General features: G+C 34.6%; 3 protein-coding genes across 3 annotated transcripts in view; 1 reads left to right on the top strand and 2 right to left on the bottom strand.

The window, feature by feature from the left end:
• The window catches only part of LOC149412609 (trichoplein keratin filament-binding protein), a 223,230-nt gene that overhangs the window by 70,028 nt on the left and 134,656 nt on the right, over positions 1-18,546 (top strand). The gene's annotated exons all lie outside the window — the stretch shown is intronic.
• On the bottom strand, positions 2,280-4,450 carry LOC149412613 (peptidoglycan-recognition protein SC2-like). Its single transcript, XM_089644983.1, has 4 exons — positions 4,302-4,450; positions 3,542-3,755; positions 3,133-3,251; positions 2,280-2,618 (listed from the first exon to the last, which is right to left on the bottom strand). Exons 1-4 carry the CDS (start codon positions 4,366-4,368, stop codon positions 2,386-2,388), a joined length of 633 nt encoding a protein of 210 aa, XP_089501109.1. The 5' UTR covers positions 4,369-4,450; the 3' UTR covers positions 2,280-2,385.
• Positions 16,132-18,537, bottom strand: LOC149412612 (peptidoglycan-recognition protein SC2-like). The gene is made up of 4 exons (XM_089644966.1): positions 18,399-18,537; positions 17,312-17,525; positions 16,903-17,021; positions 16,132-16,431 (listed from the first exon to the last, which is right to left on the bottom strand). The coding sequence occupies exons 1-4, from the start codon at positions 18,463-18,465 to the stop codon at positions 16,199-16,201; spliced, it is 633 nt and encodes a 210-aa protein (XP_089501092.1). The 5' UTR covers positions 18,466-18,537; the 3' UTR covers positions 16,132-16,198.

Here is an 18,546-nt window from a genome sequence, read left to right as displayed (position 1 = left end):
ATTGATATCGATTAAAATTAATATCGTATTTTCGGACGTCATTTTTCTATTACGTAATTGTGTAAATTACTTTATTTCTAATGTAATATGTTTGATTGCGTTTATTTTTTTAGGTATTTCTCTATTTTTCTTTGCCCATTTTGGTTTGAAGAAAATTATTGTTTAAATTATTGAATCGTATTGTCATCGAATTTCAACTCTTTCTTTTAAGCCAGATTTTTCTTCGTCCGTCGTTGTTCGGGTTCGGCTCGTATGTGACCTGGTACGGCGGCCGGCGTTGCGCCCGTAAAACTCGCTCAAAGAGCGGGTTTTTGCGACCTGCTTAGTGTAAAACGATCGATTGACCCTCTTGACTGTTTTCCAACCAGAGGGTACAGATCAACGCGGAGAAAACTTACTGATGTGAAATATTGATAATTACTTAAAAATCTAGTTAAATTATTAGTTTTTCTGTTAAAAATGGATTTTAGGCCCAAAACGAATGATTTGACAATTTTCATAACAACTAACTAACTAACTTACTATCACGCCGTTGCCGCAGGGGTAGGCAGAGAGGGCGGACCGCCAAACAACTCGGTCTTAGCACACACTTCTTGCCTCATTCACATTCGTACATCGTCTCATAAATACTCTTCTATTATTTTGACTCTTGACATGGCCCGACTCAAGTATCTCATTCACTTGATTGTGCCATGTCTTCCTAGGGCGTCCCCGCCTTCTGCTACCATTCGCATTTGCGTCATGTATTCTCTCATAACAAACTTTCTTCTACAAACTATGTTTCATAACAAACTATCAGAAAAGCACGAAAATGTTATGTTGAAGTCGGAATACGTGTTCTTCAAAATAATAATAGTGGCGCATCTAGTTCATTATATTTATTCAGATACACGTGTTCAGATACATTCTGAATGATAATTTTTTTATTGGAAATGATCATGCTGTCACACTTTTAACAGTATTTTCATAAAAAAGCCGTGTACATTTCAGGCACATTTTAAAGAGCTTTTTAAAAATTGGAGCTCTTTCTGCAGCGCATCTCTGCAAAGCTTTATCTTTAAATAGTATAAAATAAAGACGCCATCCGCGTCCTTCTGTTTGTGCGCTTAGTTCTTCTAAACTACGCAACGAATTTCGATAGATTATTAAAGTATAGAAAGGGAAAGTAGAGAAAAGTCGATGTTTTGTAATGAAGTAGTAAATAAAATATTTTTGGGCGCTTTCATTGAGATAAATAAAAAAAAATGTAATAAGGAATTGTATATCTTGAAAAGGCCTACTGTAAAGTCCGCGACGGTATACGCCCTAAATATCTCCTAAAGATATTCCCCAGCACACGCCGGGTACACGTCACCTAGTAATACTACAATGCTAATCAGAGCATCGTTAAGTTAATGATTGTTATTTCTTTTTCTGTCAAATCAATAATAATATTATTGTGTTTATTTGTGGCCAAAAGTCTCATTGTAAAAAATTATTACAACATCACGACAACGTTATTAATAAATAGTTATTTATCCACTGCTTTACATAACTAGAAATATAGCATAGACAGTAAGTGAACGAACGAAATAGTTTAGTAGTAAGAAACTTATTCATAAAGTTTCCAATTTTAACGACCATTTTGCTTTTGGCGAGATATAAAAACTCTATGAGTTACTCTTATTCTTTCTTTTTTTAGGTTTCTCCTTAGGTTTTGAGGTGTAATTATATATCAAGATCGAAGTTTTGATACTTAAGAGTGTAAAATGGCCATCGATATTTTCCAGGTTGGCTCAAACGGTTAAAGTTTTTGTTGCACGTATCGCTCTCAGCACATTTTGAAGAGAATTCCGCCAAAAAATAGTTTATATCGTTGCTTATAATGATTAGGATCCTTGCACCGCTCGGAAATTCGAAGTTAAACGGACAATCCCAAACAAATTAAAAATGGTATAGTAAAATACCCAGTATTGACCGTTTTCGTGAATCGGTAATTCAGTCGAATATCGATTTTCCCTATAATTTGAGGAATTTTCCCTTGAAATTCCCTATTATCATTATTTTAAATAAATGATATTAACAATTTTAGAAAACACGGATTAGTTCTACGCTCCATTTATGCAGATCAGTTTAAAAGATAAATTTGGAGATTTTGGCGAAGTAAACTCTACAAATGTATGTTTTAAATTAAAATGTAATAAAATTTATCAAACATCTGAAACAAATCATCTTCCTGCGCATCTAGTATATATATAAACTATAATTGTGCGGTAAAACATTTCAAAATTGGATGGGAATAATTGAAAGCAAATATTATTTTAATAAAAATAGCAGTTTATTATAGAATTTTATGATATTTTTTCATGAAAGGTTGTGGTTGAAGAACTGAATAGATCCAGAAAGTTAGGCAGAGTTGGGTGCATCTCCTTCGACGACCTCTCCATCGACCATGCGGCCGGTGGCGGACCAGCGGGGCCAGGTCTTGATCTCCTCGTACAGCCTGTTTCCGGGGCAGTCGGTGCTGACGGCCTGACGGTGACCGATCAGCTTGTAGGTGGAGGAGATGTAGCCGTTGGACACTCCGTAGGCGATCAGATCCTTAACCTGCTGGAGCTGGGCCGCTGGGGGCAGGGTAGCTGGAAAAGGAAAAACAAAACAGTCAAATAAATTAAGGCCAAGAATCGATAAAACTAGAGATATTTGGGAGAGACTTGTGTATAAAGCTAGAATCCAGAGGGATCATCGAGAAGAATAATTAAACACGTTTGGTTGGGTGTTGTCTATGCATCAAAATATAAGTTTTTTGTTTTTTACGCTATGAATCTTAATCGACTTAGTTATTGTAGATACCTGTTAATTTTCAAATAAATTGTTAACAAAATATTAGTTGAAACACAATGTTTATGGACCAGACTAGCGATGGGTCAAGTTCGCAATTTCGTCTTTATCTTAAGTCCAAATTGAGAGACATTTTTGTTTGAAGGTAATTCTATAAGAAAGTTTTCAAAATGTTCAATATATTTTATTTAATGACCAATCGCAGACTTAGGATAGTTAGGCCGATTAGGCTCGAAATTGTATTATATGGGCTTGGGATTAGATTTGAACTTAATTTGTTATGTCTCATCTTGTGTTGTGTTCTTTACTCACATGTAAATGAGCCGATGACGCAGATTCCGACGCTGTTGGAGTTGTATCCTGGTGCGTGAGCTCCCACCCTGTTCCAGCTCCTGCCCTCGTAGGAGCGGACGTCTCCTCCGACCAGCCAGCTGTAACCAACCACCAAACAGTATTATAACAACTATTCTCCCAATAAGTTAATGGCTTGGTAGCATAAAAACAGGTTGGTGGTAGTTTTTATTAGCTTAAATACATGTTGTATTCGTGAAGGTAAACAGAAAATCAATTGTTACAGATTTCACTCAATGCATTGAGAGCGTATTATCTTCCAAGCTGAACCCCTTAAGATTAGGAAAAAGATGTCTATTTCTGTTGAATCGATCAATGAAAGTGTTCGGTATAAAAGTGAGGATTCGATATTGGTGTGTTCGGGTCTCACTTGTATCCGATATCGGACCATCCGTTGCTGTCCATGTGGTAGTTCTGGAATCCTTTGACAGCGGAGACGCAGGCGGCGTTGGTGGTGCATGCGCTGCTCTCTGAGTGGTGGATGACGACGTATGGCACCGGGGTGGACATGTAGGTGATGGAGGTGGGGGCGCGGGCGCCCCACCCGGCGCGGGTGACGATTGTCGCGGCACGTGCGCTACGTTCTGAAATCAAACATTTCCATTTGGATCAGTGAACATCAACAAAGTGAACAGTTCTTATCAGTTATCAATGACGTTGAAATGTCTTTTTCAAATATTTAAAAATTCTGAATTCCATAACACCCCAGAAGACATAGGACGTACTATCAGGCTAGTTGTCATGAGATCCGAAAATAACATCTTGTCTTTTATTGGCTTGCGGTTTTATTATTTTTTTACTGTATCTTTTCATTGATGATGATTACTGATTACTAAAACTATACAGTATTAATTTAGAATCTACGTGTGGTTGAATTATATTTCGTGTACACCTTCGTTATTTTCGTGATAGTTACATTATTTATCACTAAAATTAAATCTGCTTCATCTAAATTGACTATAAAAAATCACTTTTTATGTAATTTTATTGAATGATTGGCAATCGTTTACTTGTAAGAATATTATTTAAGTGATGTGTATGCAATCAAGTTTTATTATTCTCAACGACTGTCACCTACAAAGCGTATACCAGACGATTGTAATGTTTTGAATAAGAATTTTTCGACTTACCTCCGGGAAGAACGAAGGCGATGTTTCCTCCAACCAAAGCGACAACCATAAACAGTGCTAGCATCATTTTTGATACTATTTCTTTTACTCGTATACAAAAGACTTGACTATTCGCCTCAAGAGACGTACTGACGAATCCACCAACAAGTATCCCCTTAAATACAAATCCGAAGATAAACGAAAAATTTTATTTCACACGAATATCGGTTCGCAGAGAATATAGGAGGGGCTTATCTCCTAATTAGGTTTAAGCAATCATAAACATGTCTAAAAATATACTTTTGACTTTTTATTCATTAATTCGTAATATTGCAGTACTCGGTTTTGTGTTTACCTCTTCACACTACAAACTATCTTAAAATTGTTTATGTTTTATAATAGATAATAATAGTTTGTTATGCATTTCGTTGGCCACGAAAGGGTTCTGATTTGTTTTATAAATATTAAGAACGAAACAATAATTTGGCAAAGTAGACAAAAAAAACCCCAACAGAAAAGTTTTCATTAATTAGTAAATGTTAATAGTTTTGTTTATTTTAAGAAACCCATTCAAACCTCACCCTATCAAGCTTGTTCGTTGTATAATAATCAGGTCCCATTAGAGTGCCCTGTGGGACCCTGAATTCTATCGCGTTTTGGAAATTACTAATTTTTATTATTTTTTTTTATTTTATTTTATATTATGGAAACATACAGTACATGATTTTCAGAAATGAAACAATATACAGGAATAAGATATTTCATGTTCGGTACCAATGATACGTTTCCTTGTAATGTCTGCTAAGTGGTATGTTTATTCCTTAATTACCAGGTGACGTGTGTAGTTTATAGGTGTGTATGTGTGACGTGTGTAATGTATGTGTGAGTGTCTGTTTGTGTCTGTCTGTATGTATGTGCATTGAATAGTTTAAATTATTTACATGATGCCACGTTTGAATTTGGGCAGTGAATCCGAAAAAATATCAATGTTAGAGTTAAAACAAATATTATTTAGAGTTTAGAGAGCTCGGTTAATTGGTGAATTAGATTATGCATTTGTTTTATGTTAATCGTGTGGAATAGCACTGTATGTCGTGTACTTCTCAAAGGTATGTTAAAGTTAATAAGGGACAGAAGTTTAGTACAGTCAATGACATTGTTTAAAATTCTGTGTATAAATATTGAGTCAGCTACTGCTCGTTTTCGCTGCAAAGTTTCAAATGTACACTCAAAGTTATTTTTGAATTTGAATGTAATATATTTTATAAATTTGTTCTGTTCTATCTATGTAAAGTTTATATTGTGGATTCCAAATAGGCGATACATATTCCAGTGTACTTCTGACTAATGCGAAATATAACATTACAATTGTACGCGGATTACTGAATATTTTACTTACACGTAGCACGAAACCAAGCATTTATATGACCTATTAACGATTGAGTCAATGTGCTTATTAAATATAAGTTTGCTATCAAGGTAAACGCCGAGGTCTTTACATTCCGTTTTAGAGATGACAGGTTCATTGTTGAGTGAATATGAGCACTTAATTACGTGTTTATTTCTGGTGAATGTCATATTGTGACATTTAGAAACGTTTTAGACATTTAACTTTGCAATACTTGCAAAGCCTATCTAGGTCATTCTGTAACGCTTCGCAGTCAGAAAGAGAACAAATAACTTTGAATATTTTCATGTCATCGGCATAAAGTTCATATTTGGAATTTTAAAAACATGATCCAATGTCATTTATATAATGTTGAACATTAGCGGACCTAGGTGGGACCCTTGGGGGACACCAGATTTTACCTCGATAGATTTTGAGAAGACACCGTTGATTAAGATTACCTGATTACGGTTACTAATGTAAGATTTGATCCATCTTAGCAGGTCACCGTGTATACCAAGTAGGACGAGCTTTTTCAAAAGAATTGAGTGTATTATGCGATCGAAAGCCTTAGAGAAGTCTGTATACATAGTATGAACCTGCTCTTTGTCATTAATTATTTAGTTCATTCCTAGTAGTTAGTAAACAGCTGTTTTATTGGCTTGTATTGGTCTGTAATCTTTTATTTCAGCTGTTTACCGATAAGTCTGATTAGACATTTTACGTTTCGCACTATCCTCAGTTGTTATCGTTAGTACTTGTCTGACAACGGCCGAAGCATATCAGGCGAAACCGGTAGATTATAATATAATTTTTTTTAGATATTAAAATACATATTATGTATCGAAGTAGTGCTTAGTCATTTCAGTGAATGTGCTATTAGAAAAATTACTGTTTTTTTTGTTCTTGTAAACCGGAAAAAAAAATTACGTCCCATCCTTGAGCAGTTGCCTCGTTTTTGATTCTTTTATTTGATACGTAATTTGTAAGCTGTTAAGCCTTCATGATTTCATGATTTATTGTTACTAGATCATAATCTAATAATGTGTTGGTGCACAGCCGATATTTTTTAACCTTTATGACAGGTTGGTGTTTAGTTTAGTTTATTTATGGATTAAAACACCCTTAACACTCAAAAGTCCATAAAAAAGTCATTTTGAAATGCGATTCCCTCAGTAATAAAGGTTTCAAAATTACATGTTATATTACAGATTCTTTGGAAGGCAGTGTTTAGAATTTTTAACGCGTATTTTAAACATAAATTTTCTACTGGTGCCGAGTTCTTAGCACATTTGCATTCATGTTAACCATACTCTACATTATTTACTCCTTATTTGACAGTTTGTGAGACCCTGTACAAGTCTCAAGTCCGCCCAACTATTGAATTTGGGAGCCACCTTTGGGCTGGTGCCCCAAAATACTTGATAAACCTGCTTGAGTCTGTGCAAAGGAGAGCGATCCGTCTGATTGACAATCCATTGTTAACAGACCGATTGCCTTCTCTGATGCATAGACGCAATGTAGGCATGCTGTGTCTGTTCTACAGGTATTTCAATGGAGCCTGCTCCAAGGAGCTAGCAGCATTGATTCCTGATGCACCGGTGCACGTGCGCGAAACTCGACGGACACGAACTGAACACCCGTTCACGGTTGACGTTGGCTTCATGAGAACGGGCCGTTTTTACGACTCGTTTTTGTGTAAGTCGGCTCGTATGTGGAACGAGCTACCGGCATCTGTTTTTCCTCCCTCCTATAATCCGAGCCTCTTCAAGGCCCGCATTAACAAATCCCTTCCTACAGCCTCTACCTTACTCCGCCTCACAACGCCACCCAACCGGGTGGTGACATAGTTACCCTGTCTGTGCACTGCACAGGCAGGGACACTCTTGTGAGGTGTCACATAAAAAAAAAAAATAAAAAAAATATATATATTGGAATATAAAACGCTTTTGACACTCAACGTTTTTCTTTTAATTCAGTTTCTCCGTTCTTTCTTCTGCCGCCTATCAATTATACATGATTATGGACGACTTATTCGACGGTTTACTTAAGGGCCTTCCTTACTAGCGATCTCAATCGTTGTATGAAGAATCATGAATTGTCAGATTCAAACGACAATCTAAGTTATTAATCGTCAAAATATCGATAATGTAGCCACGCTTGGCTATCGTAAATACATTTTTCTGTCGAGATATATGTTTTTACTAACAATTTATTTTCGTTAAATACTATATAATGAACATCTAAGAATTCTCCTACTCATTCGGCTCTATGAGGTGGCCGTGAATGCACGCTTTCTACGGTCCGTCGTGTCAATATTTTTTCAAAGTTCGAAATTCCGCGTAATTATTACACTATGAGACGTTTCAACAATATTCCACTCTATGCGTTGCGCGTAGGGACTATAATAGTGTGTCGCCTTTTTTTATGTTTCATCTGTGCGTTTCCGTCGAAGCTGTGTAGTGTCAAATAGTTATTAAGAATCAATTTATTGTTAACATTTTTTTGGGTTTCTAGGTAATAAACAATTTAATATTATTAAGAATTAATATATTGTTAACATTTTTTCGGGTTTATAGGTAATAAACAATTTTATATTATTAAGAATTAATTTATTGTTAACTTTTTTTCGGGTTTCTAATAAATATAGTAATAAACAATTTGATGTTTTTAAAATATAAAAGTATATAAAATATTCCAGCACTTACAATAAAATAAAAGAAGCACATCGTATAAAAATGTTTCAGTCGAAAAGATCGAATGCCGAAATCACTTACTTCGAAATTATTGCAAAAAACTTAAATCACTGTTAGAAGTATCCCTTAGCATTGAGGAAGATTGTGTCAAGCCGTATTTTACGCCTGAGAACGGCTGTACGTTGTGCAATAACGTACCGGAAGACTATGAATTAGGAAAAATAAAACAGTTTTATTTGAATATATTGAATGGTCCAAAACATGTATTTGGAGACCACTCACTATGCAAGGAACGGGGATACTTTTGCAAACGGGATACTGGCGACACTAATTACGTGCCCAATATGACTTCGAGCTTGATAATGTCAAGAAACGCTTTTACAATTTTTGCATGCTACCCGAATTAATTGATCCTCGACATAATCGCTGCATGCCTATTAGAAATCCTGAGTATTTAGAAAAGTGCATAAAAGCGAAAAGAAACAAAGTAAAATTGGTTTCAGCTAAAACCAAAACATGTAAAAAGGAATTGTTTCGAAGAAATCAATAACATTTTATTTCATTGAAGTGTCTTCAGAAGAAATTTCATTTATATTCCTAATGTATGTAGTCCACATTTTTAGAAATAGGGAAAAGGAGGGTTGGAAAGTTCCTGGCTATTCAGATCTAGTCACTAAACAACTAAAGAAACAAACTACCTTAAAAAATTGAAAATTAATAGTATTATTACTTCAATAGAAGAGAGTCCAAATATAATTACTAATCATATAAATTACTTCTTTAGTGACATTGGTCCAAGCTTCACTAGTAATTTGTGCAGTGCTAATAAAACTATTGAGATGTGTCTGGTGAATGATTTTAAATCTGAACTTCACGTTACAGGGGACAATTTTTATTTTAAACCAACTAGCATTTCTGAAGTCACAAATGTGATAAATGATTTAAAAATGTCTTTCTCGTGCGGTATTGATTCTTTAAGTGTTATGGTGTATAAAATGCATGTATCCGAATTAGCTTGTCTCATATCTCACCTTGTAAATACAGGAGTTTTCCAATAAGAGGTAAAATTTTGATTTTTAATCGTAAAATATCAATGGTTTCGTTGCTTGTGTGGCACGTAGCGCCGTCTTGTTGAAAGTAAACGTTGTCCAGATTAATACCATCCGATTCCGGCCATAAAACATCATTCATTTTTTTTCGGTAGCGCAGTTCTGTTGCTCCAGCCTCATTTTCAAAAAAGTAAGGTCCAATGACTCCGCCGGACCATAAACCGCACCAAACAGTCACACGTTGAGTGTAAAGAGGCTTTTTAACAATAACTCTTGGGTTTTTCGAGCCTCAGATGCGACGATTTTGCTTGTTGACGAAGCCACCGAGGTGGAAATGGGCCTCATCACTCAAAATGATTTGCATTTGATTCACTCAAGTGAATTTTAATAAGTTCAATGCGTTGTTGAAGCGTGTATCATTCCATTTTATTAATGGCGTTGTTTCTACTTGTCAAATGTCAAAAAATGACAGCTTCCAAAGTAACATCTACCGAAATAGCGGGCTATTCAAAATAACACCTCTTATTGGAAAACACTGTATTAGCTTCGAGAGTGGGATGTTCCCTTCTCATTGTAAGTAATTCCCCTTTTTAAATATGGAGATCGTCTAGATGTTAATAATTACAGACCTATATTCTTACTCAATACTCTTTCAAAAGTAATAGAGAGATTAGCTATGTCGAGATTGGTATCATTCTTAGAAACATATAATATACTCTCTAGCAATCAGTTTGGTTTCAGAGAGAATACAGGAACAAGTGATGTAGTGTTGAGGGTATTGTCCAAAGTCAAAGTCAAACATGAATACAATGTCCTGAAGGAGCTTGCAGAACTAGAAAGCATTACCATAGAAAAGTGTGGTCTTTTCATACATGAAGAGTATCCGTATATGGGTGCGACACCAGATGGAATTTTTTCTGAATACACCGTGATTGAAATTAAATGTCCTTTCGCAGCACGCAGCATGCTCATATAAGAAGCAGTAAAATCCAAAAAAATATGTTAGCAAAAATGGAGAAATTCTGGTAAATACATCTCACGATTGGTTTTACCAGGTTCAGGGCCAATTACATGTAACAAAAAAAGCTATTTGTATGTTTGTTGTATGGACTAAACTCGGATAAAAATCGAAAAAATTTTACTGGATGACGAATTTCGGCAGACTAATATGGTTGAACAGCTGAATCGCTTTTAAAATTTGTGCATGCTACCCGAATTAATTGATCCTGGACATAATCGCTGCATGCCTATTATAAATCCTGAGTAATTCAAAGTGCATAATACCGAAAAGAAGTAAAGTAAAATTGGTTTCAGCTAAAACCAAAACATGTAAGAATTTTTAAGAAGATCAATAACATTTTCATTGAAGTGTCCTCAAAAGAAATTTCATTTATATTCCTTATGTATGTGGTCTACATTTTTAGAGATAGGGAGGATGGGGGGTTGGAAAGTTCCAGGCTATTCAGATCTAGTCACTAAACATATCTACGCCGTTCTCAAGCAACTTTCAATCCTGAATTATGGTCTCTCACCAGGGTGATACTGAACGTATCTTCCACTTTTGAACGAGGTACAGATTCATTATATGTAACTATATAAAATTTATTTTAATTCTATAATATGACATACTTATATAAATTAAATTAAATTTGTTTTGTCCTCGCCGGCTTTTGAACCCGTGACCTCAAATTAAACTATACAATTTAGTATTAACAGTGCCCCGCCGCACTGCGAAACCAGTCTGGAACAAAGGGAAGCCTTTTGTAACTCTTTATAATTGTATTTATCAAAAAAAAAATCCAAATAAAAAGTTATATTAAATGTTGTTACTGAGAACCTCCTCCATGAATCAAGCTATTGTAATATTGCATTACATTCTAAAATATATTTTAACATAATTTTCATAATCACAATATCTATAATTAATAATAATTTGTTTTGCTCTGTGCGTGTCTTGTATTGAATGGAACGAACCGGCCAGCTGCCAGGTGCAGCGAGTTAGATATTCGAATTCGCGCTAGAAACATTTAGTAGCGAGGGCCGTTAACTTTTCCTTTTTGAATCCGTGGGTTTTTTAAATCGTGAATCGGCGTAAATGCTACCCGAAAGGTTATATTATATTTGACCACCGAATATTTGAGATCACTGATTGTATTAAAAATGTTTTATCAGTAAATAACAACATCTGGTGATTGTTCATAGATCGATATCGATTAAAATTAATACCATTTTTTTAAACCTAATTATGTGAATTATTATATTTCTATTAAAATATGTTTTATCTGATTTGTGTTTATTACTCTCTGCCTATTCTGGTTTGAAGAATAGTCAGGGCACCTGCGTGAACACGTGTTCAGATACATACTGAATTTTTTTTTAATTGGAAATGATGGGCTGTCACATTTTTTAACAGTATCTTGATAAAAAAATCCGTACTCATTTTTCTCCGTGTACACATTTTAAAGTGCTTTGTCAAAATTGAAGCTATTTCTACAGCGCATCTCTGCAAAAGCCTGTTAACATCAATTTAAGGACATCTCGATGTCGGATCCTATTTTTTTTTCTTACAGAAACCGCAGTGAATCGACGTATTTGAATTTAAGAATTACTAAAAATGTACTCAATTAATAACAATATATTCTGCCATATGTTTTAACTACACAACTAAATTACAGGACTTAATGAGGTCTCAATAGCTCAATTAGTAGAGACGCCAGTCCCAAATAAAAAATGAAAATCAAAGAGAAAATGAAAAAAATGCAAATACTGCAAAATAAAGCAATGCGAATAATAGTTAAGCGCAACATATACACACGGATAACAGACATGTTAAAGGAGCTGAACATTTTGACGGTGAAGCAAACTGTGTATTTGAATGTACTAATTTTTATACATAAAATTAACATAGGGATGATGTCTAAGGAACTGAAAAGAAAAATAAATTACAATAACGAGATACACGGACACGGGACGAGAAATTCTAAGCAAATTAGATTGCCAACAAGAAAAAAAACAAGCACCCAAAAATCTCTGATGTACCAGGCCGTTCAACTCTATAACAAAATCCCGAAGGAAATTGCTGTGATAGAAAATATTAATAAGTTCAAAAATGAATTAAGAAAATATGTCTATCTCAATTATTAATGTTTCTTTTTTTGTGACTTTATTGAAATATTTAAAGAAAGATTATGTTTGCCAAACAATGTACATGTTTATATGTTTATAAAACTATTAGCACACACGAAGATGTGAGCTAACTTAAGATTAATAAATAAAATAAATAGACTAGATAATCTGGGATCCCAGTTGCGACCGTTGTGTTCTTTTCTGTGTATTTATCTGTTTTATATTTTTATTGGGAGTTGTTGATAATGTCTTCTTCAGTGAATGCATAAACCGTGTCTTCCCTTAATTGGTTTTTAATCTTTGGTTGGTAATTGAAATGACCTAACGCAACCGATTAGATGAACTGATTGATAGATTGATTGGTTGTGATTCTGGATACTTGTTATTTTCAATAAACAATATAAAATAATGTTGCTAACCGCTTCTGTATGATTGTGCGCTTAGTTCTTCTTAACTAGGCAACGGATTTTTTAAAGTTTTCGCTATCATAAATAAAATAGAGAAAACTCGATGTTTTGTAAACAAGTCGTAAAAAAATAGATAGATCAAAAGAATGTACCAAGGAATAGTATATCTTGAAAAGGCCTACAGATAAGTCCACGATGGTATACGTCTATATCCTAAAGACAACCCCCAGCAACGCCGGGTAGTCTTACCATAATAAAGATAATGATATTTCTATTTCTGTCGATCAATGGTATTATTATTCTGCTTATTTGTGGCCAAAGGTTTAATTGTAAAAAACAATATTAGAAGGTTATTACTAGGAAAAATATTATTAGGAGTGTAAAAAGGCTGTCGATATTTTCCAGATTGGCTCAGTTAGTTATGGTTTTTCACGCACGTGTCGCTATCAGCACATTTTGACGAGAATTCCGCAAATTTTTTTTTAAATCGTTGCTTATAATGAATTGGATCCTTGCGACCGCATGGAAATCAGAAGTTCAAACGGACAATCCCAAACAAATGAAAAACTTCATAGTAAAATACCCCGTATGGATCGTTCTCGTGAATCGCTAATTCAGTCGAATATCGATTTCCCTATAATCTGGGGAATTTTCCATTGAAAAACCTTTTTTTTTAAATAAATGATATTCACAACTTCAGAAAACATGGATTAGTTCTACGCTACATTTATGCAGATCAGTTTTAAAGATAAATTTTGCGATTTTAGCGAAGTAAACGCTAAAAATGTATGTTTTAAATTAAAATGTAATAAAATTTATCAAACGTCTGAAACAAATCACATCTTCATGCGCATCTTGAATCTGGTGTCCAGTATCTAGTATCTGGCATCCAGCATCTCTCGTAATTAAAGAAATATTTCATTTTGACTGGGTAGGAGAGAACATGCATTGATATAACATACATTACTACAAAGCGTCCAACATAGCCCCCGCTGATTTGCCGCATAGCATGTACCTGCCCAGAGCGACCTGTGAAGATATACGCAGGATAGTCAGTCAACTAAATAATTCCAAGTCGCCAGGGATTGATAATATTAGAATGTTCGACATTAAAAAACATATAACTATTCTATGTCCGGTAATTACTCATTTAATTAATAAAATCCTTTCTCAAGCAGTTATACCGAATGAGCTTAAATGTAGCATTGTTAGGCCAATATACAAAGGGGGAAAGCACACTGAAATGGAAAATTATAGACCTATCAGTATATTGCCAGCAATTGAAAAAATTCTAGAAAAATACATCTCCATAAATTTAATAAAATACCTAGAAAGTTTCTCCATTATTGATCGCAATCAATACGGATTTCAAAAAAATAAAAGCACAGAAATTTTACTACAGGACTTTTCCAATTACGTAAATCAAGAACTCAATGATAAAAAACATATTCTTGTATTATTCATAGACAACTCTAAAGCTTTTGATACTATTGATCCGAAAAAACTATTACAGATATTGGAGGCGATAGGAATTAGGGGAAAATTACTAAAACTTCTCAAAAACTATTTAACAAATCGACAAATTAAAGTGAAACTCTTTCAAACTTACAGCAAAGCTAAATATATGTCAACAGGAGTCCCGCAGGGATCAATTCTCGGGCCAACATTATACATAATATTTGTTTCACTCATGAATAAAATTTTCACCTTTGTTAAGCATTACGTTTATGCTGATGATACGGCTCTAGTCATTTCGCATGAAGATTTATCTATTGCAATAAAACTCATGCAGCATGATTTCTTTTCTTTACAGAAATGGTCACATGATGCCGGCCTAATAATAAATTCCAAAAAGACTAAATTGATGCATATACGATCTCCACATGCCAAATACACCATCACGCCTATAATAAAGTCGCATACATCTGAGTGTATACACAATTCTTCACAGTCCTGTAAATGTGGAACCATTGAACTGGTACAAACTTATGTATATTTGGGGATAACAGTAGATGCGCATATGAAATGGGATACACACGTTAGCAACATATGCAAACGCCTACGAGCTATTGCGGGGAGAATTTACAAAATTAAATATTTTATGCCTATAAGTACGTTAAAAATAATCTATTTGTCACTAGTGGAATCTACAATCAGATACGGAATAACGTCCTGGGAAACTCCTGCAAGACAAATATAGGTTACATCCAATCAATTCAAAACTCCATGACTAAGCTTTTGGTAAACAAACGTATTTATGCACAAAGAAGAGATATAAAATTATTATATGAGTCAGTTAACGTATTATCTGTTCGAGGAATATTATGGTTTAAAATTATATGTCAAAACATAACGTCAGATTCAATATACAAAGAAAAAGTAGATCATGCATATGACACAAGATTCAATAGAAATGAAGGTATGTCCATTCCGAAAATTATAAATAAATACGGACAACGGACTTTCTCTTATCTTGTGCCTACCATATTTAATAAGATTCCAATGGACATAAAAATTCAATCAAATTGCACCCCTGAATTAAAAAATAAAATTAAAAAATGGTTAATAGATCAAGCTTTTTTATACTGATATTGTTTATAATCTTATGCAAATATTTATATGAATATGAGTAATTTGCCTGTGTTACAACTGACTGTCTTTGTATTTTATTATTTTGTATTGTAGTCAGTTAAAAGTTATTCTATTGTTTCTTTTTTTATATTTGGCTCTGTTTTGTCATTATATAAGTTCTTATTTAAACTCTTCTGTATCTATTTTAAATATTGTGATTTCTGGCTATCTGTATGCTTAAGTAATATATTATGTTAAACTGACCTGCTGACAAACTGCTTTGGCAGTTTAGCGGGTATAAATAATAAAAAAATAAAAAAATCTAAGATTTTTTTCATGTCAACCATTTTTTTCGAGAATGCAGAAAAGCATAAAATATTGAAATATCCATCGTACCACGTTAAGACTTGTATTAATTTCTAACGACTTTCTGCTTATGGCCAGTGGAAAGGTCACCATTTTGACAAATGTGGTACATTTTTCGTAGAGTAAATATTATTTTTTTCTTAATTCAATAGTTCCACTTGTGCTGGTAGTTAAACTACAATTATGCGGTAAGACATTTCAAAAATGGATGGGAATAATTGAAAATAATTTATTTTTTTAAATAGCCGTTTATTATAGAATTTCAAGATATTTTTTATGAAAGGTTTTGGTTGAAGAATTGAATAGATCCAGAAAGTTAGGCAGAGTTGGGTGCATCTCCCTCGACGACCTCTCCATCGACCATGCGGCCGGTGGCGGACCAGCGGGGCCAGGTCTTGATCTCCTCGTACAGCCTGTTTCCGGGGCAGTCGGTGCTGACGGCCTGACGGTGACCGATCAGCTTGTAGGTGGAGGAGATGTAGCCGTTGGACACTCCGTAGGCGATCAGGTCCTTAACCTGCTGGAGCTGGGCCGCTGGGGGCAGGGTAGCTGGAAAAGGAAAAACAAAACAGTCAAATAAATTAGGGCAAGGATCGATCAAACTGGAAACATTTGGGGGAGGCTTATGTATAAAGCTTGGTTGGGTGTTGTCTATGCATCAAAATATAAGGTTTTTGTTTTTACGCTATGAATCTTAATCGACTTAGTTATTGTAGATACCTGTTGATTTTCAAATAAATTGTTAACAAAATATTAGTTGAAACACAATGTTTATGGACCAGACTAGCGATGGGTCAAGTTCGCAATTTCATCTTTATCTTAAGTCCAAATTGAGAGACATTTTTGTTTGAAGGTAATTTTATAAGAAAGTTTTCAAAATGTTCAATATATTTTATTTAATGACCAATCGCAGACTTAGGATAGTTAGGCCGATTAGGCTCGAAATTGTATTATATGGGCTTGGGATTAGATTTGAACTTAATTTGTTATGTCTCATCTTGTGTTGTGTTCTTTACTCACATGTAAATGAGCCGATGACGCAGATTCCGACGCTGTTGGAGTTGTATCCTGGTGCGTGAGCTCCCACCCTGTTCCAGCTCCTGCCCTCGTAGGAGCGGACGTCTCCTCCGACCAGCCAGCTGTAACCAACCACCAAACAGTATTATAACAACTATTCTCCCAATAAGTTACTGGCTTGGTAACATAAAAACAGGTTGGTGGTAGTTTTTATTAGCTTAAATACATGTTGTATTCGTGAAGGTAAACAGAAAATCAATTGTTACAGATTTCACTCAATGCATTGAGAGCGTATTATCTTCCAAGCTGAACCCCTTAAGATTAGGAAAAAGATGTCTATTTCTATTGAATCGATCAATGAAAGTGTTCGGTATAAAAGTGAGGATTCGATATTGGTGTGTTCGGGTCTTACTTGTATCCGATATCGGACCATCCGTTGCTGTCCATGTGGTAGTTCTGGAATCCTTTGACAGCGGAGACGCAGGCGGCGTTGGTGGTGCATGCGCTGCTCTCTGAGTGGTGGATGACGACGTATGGCACCGGGGTGGACATGTAGGTGATGGAGGTGGGGGCGCGGGCGCCCCACCCGGCGCGGGTGACGATTGTCGCGGCACGTGCGCTACGTTCTGAAATCAAACATTTCAATTTGGATCAGTGAACATCAACAAAGTGAACAGTTCTTATGATTATTAGTTATCAATATCTTTTTTCAAATATTTAAATTCTGAATTCCATAACACCCCAGAAGACATAGGACGCACTATCAGGCAAAAATAACGTCTTGTATTTTATTGGCTTGCGGTTTTATTATTTTTTTACTGTATCTTTTCATTGATGATGATTTCTGATTACTAAAACTATACAGTATTGTTTTCGCTGCGGTACCTTTGAATATACGTGTGGTTGAATTATCTTTCGTGTACGCCTTCGTTATTTTCGTGACAGTTATTTAATTGATTATTAAAATCAAATCTGCTTCATCTATATTGACTTTAAAAAAATCACTTTTTACAATGTAATTTTATTGAATGATTGGCAATCGTTTACTTGTAAGAATATTATTCAAGTGAATGTGTATTAATTAATTAATTTATTTCTATATAATATTTACAGTGTTCACATTATTATTTATATTTGTACATGATATATTTCAAATTTATAACTATAATACGTTGTGAGTAAGGTAGGTTTGAGAAGGTGAAACTGTATGTGAGTAATATTGTATGTTTCGTGAACACCTCACTAGGAGAACCTGTGCTGAGGTGTTTACGTAGTTATGCACAAGTGTGAAAAGTATTTATGTGTTGTAGAAGAAAGTTTTTATTTTTTATAAGTTTTAATTTTAATTTTTGTTTTTTTTGTTGTAAATTGAATATTCATAAAATTTTAATGGTTTTTGTAAATTGAATAGCAATCAAGGTTTGTTATTCTCAAAGACTGTCTACCGCAAAGCCTATACCAGACGATTGTAATGTTTTGAATAAGAATTTTCGACTTACCTCCGGGAAGAACGAAGGCCATGTTTCCTCCAACCAAAGCGACAACCATTAACAGTGCTAGCATCATTTTGGATACTATTTATTTTACTCGTATACAAAAGAATTGACTGTTCGCCTCAAGAGACGTACTGACGAATCCACCAACAAG

The sequence above is a fragment of the Hesperophylax consimilis genome, chromosome 22 (assembly GCF_061612785.1).
Source record: "Hesperophylax consimilis isolate HC1 chromosome 22, BYU_Hcon_1.0, whole genome shotgun sequence".
Classification (NCBI taxonomy): Eukaryota; Metazoa; Arthropoda; class Insecta; order Trichoptera; family Limnephilidae; genus Hesperophylax; species Hesperophylax consimilis.
Note: the sequence above shows the minus strand (reverse complement) of the source record. Positions and strands in the feature narration are given on the sequence as shown.